Raw genomic sequence first — 8,647 nt, 5'->3', positions numbered from 1 at the left:
TGCGCTCGGGCGCAGGTACGGCCCCTTCCCGGTGACGTCTGGGCGCCCCGCTTATAAAAGCTTCCCGCCGCCGAGCCTTGCCGACGTTCTGCTCAACTCCCAACCAAGCTCAGCGTGGCCCCAAGCCAAGTGGCGCCTGCGAAGCTGCAGGCATTGGCGGCGACAGAGGCGAGCAGCAGAAGCGGCTGAGACAGAGGAAAGCCAAGGCAGAAAATCCCAACCGGACTCGGGGCTCCAGAATCCTGGCCAGAGACTCAGAACTTTTTTTAATAGGTGTGGGTCAACCCCTAGTGGCTTTTCCCTGCTGCAAGGCTGGCGGAGGAAAAAGTCGCAAGCAGGCTGCAGCAGGTGCAAGGACAATTTTTTCTTCTCCAGCCCCAACGCAGAAGCTTCACTGTCTCCAGATTTCTGGAATCAAATGCTCTTAAGCGGCTCGGAAGTGGAGGAATTCAGAGCCACGAGGAAGGGGGAAAGGCGCCTCTAGAGTGTTTCTCTACTGAGCGCCAGATCTTGGGTTCACAAGGGAAGTCCCTGCAGAAAGATCCTAGCTGTGCGCTTTGGTTCCGTTAAGCAGGACCCTGACCACCCACCCCCTCAAGCGCCCGCCCCAGAGATCTTGCCTCAAAGGGGAGTGCATGGACACAGAGAAAAACTTCACCTCTCTCGGCCAAGAAATGGATGACGTGCTCCCTGGGGTCTATAATATTTCCCCAAACGTGTCCACCAACACCTCGGAATCCAACCAGTTTGTGCAGCCCACCTGGCAAATTGTGCTCTGGGCTGCTGCCTACACGATCATCGTGGTGACCTCGGTGGTGGGCAACGTGGTGGTGATGTGGATCATCTTGGCCCACAAGAGGATGAGGACGGTGACCAACTATTTCCTGGTGAACCTGGCCTTCGCCGAGGCGTCCATGGCAGCGTTCAACACGGTCGTGAACTTCACCTATGCGGTGCACAACGAGTGGTACTATGGCCTGTTCTACTGCAAGTTCCACAACTTCTTTCCCATCGCGGCCGTTTTCGCCAGCATCTATTCCATGACTGCTGTTGCCTTTGATAGGTGAGCTGGACTGGGGGGGGGGGCTTTGGGGGGGGGTGATGGCATTGCCTATGGGAATGGCTGCACTGTGCAGAGTTCAAGGGGAAGGCTAGTGGCCTGGTCCTGAAGATTACTCTGACCTCTGGCCAAGGCATTTAATGGGTGACTTTACCACCGACGTACCATTGTCTATCTCCGTGTTCCTTTCTTCTACTTTCCATTCATCACTATTTCCCTTGCTTTTTTCCTCCTAAAATTCTTTTTTTTTAATTCCTTCTCCACTCTTTTCCTTGGCATTTCCCTTCCAACTCCTGCTTGGCTTCTTTCCATTCCTCCCTTTCTCCTTGACTCTGAAAGGGATACCCAGGGCTTGGCTACGGGGGATTCCCTTGGCTTTGTAAATCCCTGCAGACCTGGTGTTTCTTGGGCTTTGTCTCTTGATGCGTAACAATTTTAATTCTGTCTAGGCACATTTTCTCTTTTTTCACTTCTTCCCCATGACTCAAGGACTTTTTGCTCGCACTTTGATCTTCCAATATAATTTGGGAATAAAGAGTTGTTCATTAGAGTTGTAAAATATTTGGGATATGAATTCTCTCTCTTTCTCTCTCTCTCTCTCTCTCTCTTTCTCTCTCTCTCTCTCTCTCTCTCTCTCTCTCTCTCTCTCTCTCTCTCTCTCTCTCTCTCTCTCTCTCCCTCTCCCTCCCTCCCTCTCGTGCTGCTGCTGGGAATCCTCATTCAGGAATGAGAGAAAGATGTTTGTTTAGAATACTCCAGACAGGAATCTAGGGGGTTGACCCAGAAATTTTGACTCAATTTTTCTGGCAATGTAAAGTCTATGTGTTTTAGCCCATCAGGATCCTCAAAAATGCATGCATGACCACAAAACTCTGTTGCCTGCAATCAACAGGTTGGGTCGGAGAAGCTGATCAAATGTGAAGGTTGGCATTTTCAAATGCAGGCACTAGTGTGCTCTGGAATGAATGGCTCCTCAAGTGGCACAGTGGAAACCTGGTTATCAGGGAGCAGTCTGATTTGTATTGATTTTTGTGTGGGTGTCGTAGGTCTCGGAGTTATGTATGTGCAGATGAGTGTTAAATGTTTGCCTGCTTTTTTAAAATTTGTTAAATTGTTGCCTGGTTATGCTAGAAACATCTGTTCCTGGGATTGCAAAATGATTCTTTGGATGTCCTTTCTGGGAGACATGAAAATGAAAAGCCCAATGAAGGGTCCAGGGAACAACTCATTGAAAAGCTGAAATTACTAAGCCCTTTTACACAAACACTATTTCAACTCTGCATTGAGTTGAGGTCTTTGCCAGTTAGCATGATCTAGGAATGCTGGTAAATCAGAGGATGCACTATTCTCATCCTTGCCGGTGACAGCTCACAGAACCAGACACACCTGCCTTCATTCACTTCCCTGCAACTATGATGTACTTGGGACATTGTGTATAAAGAAAACTCTAGGCAGCCTCTTACATTTAAAGTGGAGAAGTGAAACCAACACTTAAAGTGGAAATGAAAAGAATTAGCACGGAAATGCATCTTATTCTGCTACTGTGGTTCTCAGATATTCCATTTTCTGAAAGTGAGGTACACCTATAACTCTTTCTACACTGACTTGCTGCTTTATTCTCCCCGCAGCACTCTTCCCTTCTTGCTCTCAGAAAAATCTATGGCATGACATAAAACAGAACAGGCAATCTTCCACAGCTGCTTCCATGAGCCCTAAATTAGAAGGAAAGTTGGTGGTTTTACTGCATGGGGGCCCAATGAGCTCCAGGGAGAAGTGTCAGTTTGTGGGAGCCCCGGCAGACACCTTGCTTGCTCTGGCTCACACAGAAACCACATGTTCTGCTATATGCTTCTTCTGAAGTGAGAAGATTGGGGCAGGAGATGGGGTATAACCTACTAAGAAGCCTGGAAAGGAGCCAGGTTAGGGCTGTTTTGACTCTAGCAGCTCAGGCTCCCCAGGTATTTCTGAGCTAATCAGATCCAGGATGTGGCCCCACTTGGCACCTATTCCGTGAGGTCAGGGGGGTTGGGATGCCAGAGCTCAGTAAATGGCCATCTTGAGCAGCATTCCCAGGTCCAGAAGGGTGACATTCAACATAGACTAACAATGGCAGGCTTGAGATTAGAGTTCAAGGGAGATTAGAAATAAGATGTTGTGCTCTCTCTCTCTCTCTCTTTCTCTCTCTCTTTCTCTCTAAGTACTTCTGTGATTTCCTCTTGCTTAGCCTTATGAGTACATGGTGAGTGAATTCTTCTGGCTCTCAGATGACTGCAGCATCCCTGTTTGCCTAATCTTCCATTCTCTCCTAGGAATGTTCCAGAAAGAAAGGAAACTGTAAGCTCTCTCCATCCTTCACAGTGGTGATGTTGACTTGGAGGAATTTTTTTGCATGTTTCTTGATTGTATAGCAGTTTATTTTGAATCAATCTTTAAAATCACATGATTTTCCTGGTTATAAAATTCTACCTTGTTCATTGCAGAAAACCTGGGTAGTATAATCACTATAGACACAAATACAAATGAGTCATAATTTAAACACCAATTAATACTGAAGTTCCTTTTTGTTAACTATTTTACTCTCAGATCCTATGTCATTTGGCTTATTACTTTACCATTATGAAAAACAATATTTTTCTTATATTATTTTAAGAATAAATCTATTTTATGTGTTAGTAAAAACTCATCAGGACTGGAGCACACACTTTGATGTGGAACCTTCAGGTTCAATCCCCTACACTATATGGTCCCCCAAGTACCTCCAGAGTGACTCCTATGTCAGAACCAACAATAGTCTCAGCAGTACCAGGAGTAGCCCCAAAACACAAATAATAATCATAAATTATTTTTTATAAATTTATTTTTAATTATGAGAACAAAGATGCAGAGAAAGAGGAAAAGGTAAAGTTACAGTGGAAGGACAATCACCCATAAACAGAATTCTTAGAAGAAAACCCGTTGTGATACCTTAATTTTGAACTTTCAGCCAAAGAACATTAAGAAAAATAAAATATAACCCATGTAAAATTACTTTGTCCTTCAAGTCCCCAGATTGTAGTACATTATAACATTTCCTAGCAGTACACAAAGCAATCTAAGGCCATAAAACTTATGTAACTCCTTAAACATTGAAGGTATGGTATCTTCTTACATTTCCTTGCCCATGCATATTACTTTAAGTTAATCACAAAAGTTTAAGTGGGTTTTTTAAGGATTAGAGTCAAAGGAGCACCATATAAACGGTGTTAGAGTTGCAGCTATTGTTTGCATAGGCCCACCAAAATATGAGGGACATGGAAAGGAAAAGCCTTGGCCTAAATACAAGGAGACCCTACCCCTGAAGTTTCCTGGCAGAAGACCAACTCTAGGCTCCAGGCAAACTAGTTTTTCCAATCCAAGTCATTGTCTGTAGTATAATCATAAATTATTTTAATTAAAAATTTTACTAGCATAATCTGCTTCTTAGTTTCTGTGTATAGTGTATACAGCGCTATTATTACTTTAATCATAGTCCTATCACTGGGTATATAGGTAATTTTTAGATAAATTTTTGCTAATAAACATTTCTGACTAATATACTTGCTTGGGTTTCTTCATTATTTTCTTAAAATTAAGTCATAGAAGTGGGATTATTGGGGCCAGAGTGGTGTTGCAAACTGTAGGGCATTTGCCTTGCATGTGCTAACCTAGGACGGACTGCAGTTTGATCCCTTGGCATCCCATGTGGTCCCCCAAGCTAGGAGTGCTTTCTGAGAGCATAGCCAGGAGTAACCCCTGAGCATCACCACGTGTGCCCCCCAAAAAAAGGAAAAAATGGGATTATTGGGTAAAATAAGGATAAGCAGATGCATAAATGATCTCCTTTAGACACATTTCAGTGACATTGTTGATGTTGATGAAGCATTTCTATGAAATGCTCCCAAGAATATTTTCAAAAGCCCCAAGTCCTGATGTCTCATTATTCTCTTCTATGATTATTGAGCTGCTTTTCAAATCTGATAGAACATTATGTCTAATATTTGGAATGCTTGGTGGATTCTTCTATGTTCTTTGTATAGACATATTCTTTATTCTGAAGAGAGAGCTCCAAGGGAAGCTTTGCATGCTGGAGTTACAGGTTTGATTTCCAGTTAATAACATGGAGCTGGGAGCAGGCCCTGAGTACAATCAGATGAGAACCCTAACATGAAGCTGGAGTAGCCCCTGAGCACCACCAGGTGTGGTCCTTCAACCAAAAACCAACAAGTTACAAGAGTATTATTCAATACTCTTTTTGACCTACATCTAGTTTTTGCTGGTGGAATTTAGTTTAGGAAAGAGCAGGAGCACTGGGCTTCAACAGAAGAGCTATAACTCGCAAGCTGCATGGATAGAGAGAAATGACTGAATCCATATGTGCTTATTTAATGAAAAGGATGTAATATAACTTCACTTGTATTGTTGCAAGAAAAGATATGGAATGTACCTTTGCCTAGCCTGGCATCCATATGTTCTCAGTTAATAGAAACATATGTTCTAATCAAGTCTGGCACACTCAAATCCATAATACACACCCTTGCTGTCTCAGTCTCTTCTTGGATTCTCGATGCAAGATGGTGAAATATTTATAGTTTTATCCCCAAAATGATAGTTTATTATTGGGGGAAATACCCAGCAATGCTCAGGGTTTACTCCTGGCTCTGTACTCAGGGGGACTATATGGGCTCCTGGAATTGAACTCAGGTCAGCCTTCTACAAGGCGAACATTCTACTCACTGTATGATGATGACTCCTGCCCCTGAAATGATAGTTTAAAGTCCTCAACTGAGATTTGGCTCAGCAAATACCTTATCAAATATTACTCAGCACCCTTCCTTGCTGTGGAGAGGCAGACAATTGTTGATCGAAAGTCCACTATTTAGAGAGAATAAATCACAGCCCAGAAAAGCCAAATCATCTCTTTTCTACCATCTCTAAAAATACTCACTGTTCACAACATGTATGTCCAAAGTGACTGCCTCACAGAGAGCTCTGCATGCCTGTTTAATGTATGAGGAAGTACGGGATCATAGCATACACACACAGACCCAACAAACAACTTTTTGTGCTTCCATTTATACTCAACTTGGGTTTTTTTGTTTTTGTTTTTGGGCCACACCCATTGACACTCAGGGGTTATTCCTGGCTATGTACTCATAAATTACTCCTGGCTTGGGGGACCATATGGGGCACCAGGGGATCAAATCACGATCCGTCCTAGACTAGCACTTGCAAGGCAGATGCCTTACCTCTAGCACCACTGTTCTGACCCCTGTACTCTAATTGTTAAAATTTGAACAAATGTTTTAAATCTTGGAAGTTTTCTGAAAAATATAATCTATATTTAAGTTTTAAAAACACACTTCCCTGATCCTTTCACTAATGTTTAGTTAGCTCTTAACCATGAGATGGAATTCTTCCATCTTTCCCTTAATATTTTAACATGATCCTTATACTTAATCAAGAGAAAAGTCTAACATATTTTAATTAGTCACAAATTTATATACACTAAACAAATCAAACAAATCTTTAAAATGTAAGCAGTACTTGGGCTTTGAGTAATTAAATTTTCCTAAATATTTCAAACAAAAATTATAAATTTAATATATCTGATTTCTTAAAACTTAACTGGATGACGTAAATAGAAGAAAAAAAGGCTTTTCCAGGACTTACATAGCTCTCATAAATTTGATAAATACAAATTTCTAAATTTAGCTGTTAAAAATATCAAACTTTTTATAGCTCTTCACCCTCGGATGAAAAAAAATTTTTTGTTGTTTCTTTGAACCACACCTGGCAGTGTTCAAGGATTACATATGGCTCTGCTCTCAGGAACCACTCCTGGAGGTTCATGGGGGACTATATAGGATTCCAGAGATTGAATCCTAGTCAACTGCATACAAGGCAGATAATACCCATTGTATTATCTCTCTGGCCCCTGAATTGAACTTTTAATTGAGTAGATGAGAGTCTGTGAATATCTACACATCAACTTCAAAGTTAATTAGTCAAATGCTCCTAAGCATTTCAATTAAAATTACATATCTGTAAGTCAAAATCTCTAATATATAAGATTCTAATTTCTAATGTCTTAAAAGCAAAACCATATATAAAGTAGCATCTACCCATCATAAAATAATCTATCACACTTCTTTACATTTTTTGTTTTTGTTTTTGGGCCACAACTGGTGACTCTCAGGGGTTACTTCTGGCCTGTGCTCAGCAGAAACGCTCCTGACTTGGTGGAGATCCATGTGGGACACAGGGATCAACCAAGTTTCGTCCTGGGTCAACCACATGCAAGGCAAATGCCCTACTGCTGTGCAATCTCTCCGGGCCCCTACTTCTTTACATTTTTAACTAAAAAAAATGTAAAGCAGCATTTCTTTACTATCTAATACTTTAAAAAAAAAAGCCTTCTTGATGTTAGAAAGGAACAAAAAATAGAGTAGGCAGAATCACCTTCTCATAAGAAACTCAACAAGCTCTGAATCAGGTTGGTTTCAGAAGGAATCTGTGTGTTCTTAGAGGGTCCTTTCCCAGACCTGTAGCCCAGTGACTGGGGACCCTTCTAAGAGCCCGGCTCTGCCTGCTCAGGGCCCATAGAATCCACCTCCATCTCTCCACTGGAATCATGTTTCATAGTAGGGTTGTCTTCTTGATTTTCAGTTTTCCCTTTTATAATTTTCAGCTTACATTTTATCCTCTGATTGACTCCGAATTCTGCAGCACTCACCTCAAACCTATGCTTGCATCCAAATGCTTTATTACCTGAATAGAATTAGGTGTCCTAATCCCTCTTATATTTTACTTTCTTATCAATCTCCTTTGCAGATTTTGAAGACATTGACCCCTCCAAAACACCCCATGTCTTGGGTTCCTTACTTTCTTTACTCTAAGACATTGAGGTTATGAAAGTATTGCCAGAATATGTCTAGATATCCAGTTTCTCCACACAAATGGTCAAAGAAAATATGGGTAATGTCTATTTGGTTTTGAAAAATACAGGCTTTCTGCAAGTGGCAAATGTGATGTGTCTCCTATGCAGAAGATCAATTCCTCTTGACACAAAGTTTTGAATAGCGGGGGTTGGGTTCTCTTTCTGAAGTCTGGAATTCCATTGCAACCCTTGAATCTTCCAACTGAATCATGAAATATTCTTGGATCCATGAACTGAATCATGAAATGTCTTTACTTCAGGTCTTCCTCATGAGAACTGTCTTGAGACATTTTCATAGCTCTGAACATGCCAAGTTCCTTTACTTTCTCTTCTCAATAATTTCAGATAGAAGTAACACAAAGGTGATAACTCTGTTCTTAGAATGTAATGCCCGAAATCACTGGGCAGCCACCTCTCAGATCACACAGATACTCCGACTGATGCAAGGAAGGTAGTTAGAATCATGCTAACTAGTTATCTTCCACTATCTTTTACTGAGATAATTGTGTTTAAATTTCATATGTATGTTTAGAGGAGGCTGTGGGGGAAATTAGAAGCAGAAACTTAAACATTCACCTTGTACAATTAATTCATTTATTTTGTTTGACTATGGGGAAGTGCTCTCTTGAATA

At 41.5% G+C, this 8,647-nt stretch overlaps 1 protein-coding gene across 1 annotated transcript in view; it reads left to right on the top strand.

The window, feature by feature from the left end:
* Positions 1-626: 626 nt before the first annotated feature.
* The window catches only part of TACR1 (tachykinin receptor 1), a 176,359-nt gene continuing 168,338 nt past the window's right edge, over positions 627-8,647 (top strand). Inside the window, exon 1 of the mRNA XM_049784845.1 lies at positions 627-1,063. Within this exon, the coding sequence (XP_049640802.1) occupies positions 636-1,063 (428 nt within the window). The 5' untranslated portion in view covers positions 627-635. The remainder of the gene's footprint in view (positions 1,064-8,647) is intronic.

This window comes from Suncus etruscus, chromosome 12 (genome assembly GCF_024139225.1).
Source record: "Suncus etruscus isolate mSunEtr1 chromosome 12, mSunEtr1.pri.cur, whole genome shotgun sequence".
Classification (NCBI taxonomy): Eukaryota; Metazoa; Chordata; class Mammalia; order Eulipotyphla; family Soricidae; genus Suncus; species Suncus etruscus.
This window is presented reverse-complemented; position numbering and strand designations above follow the sequence as displayed.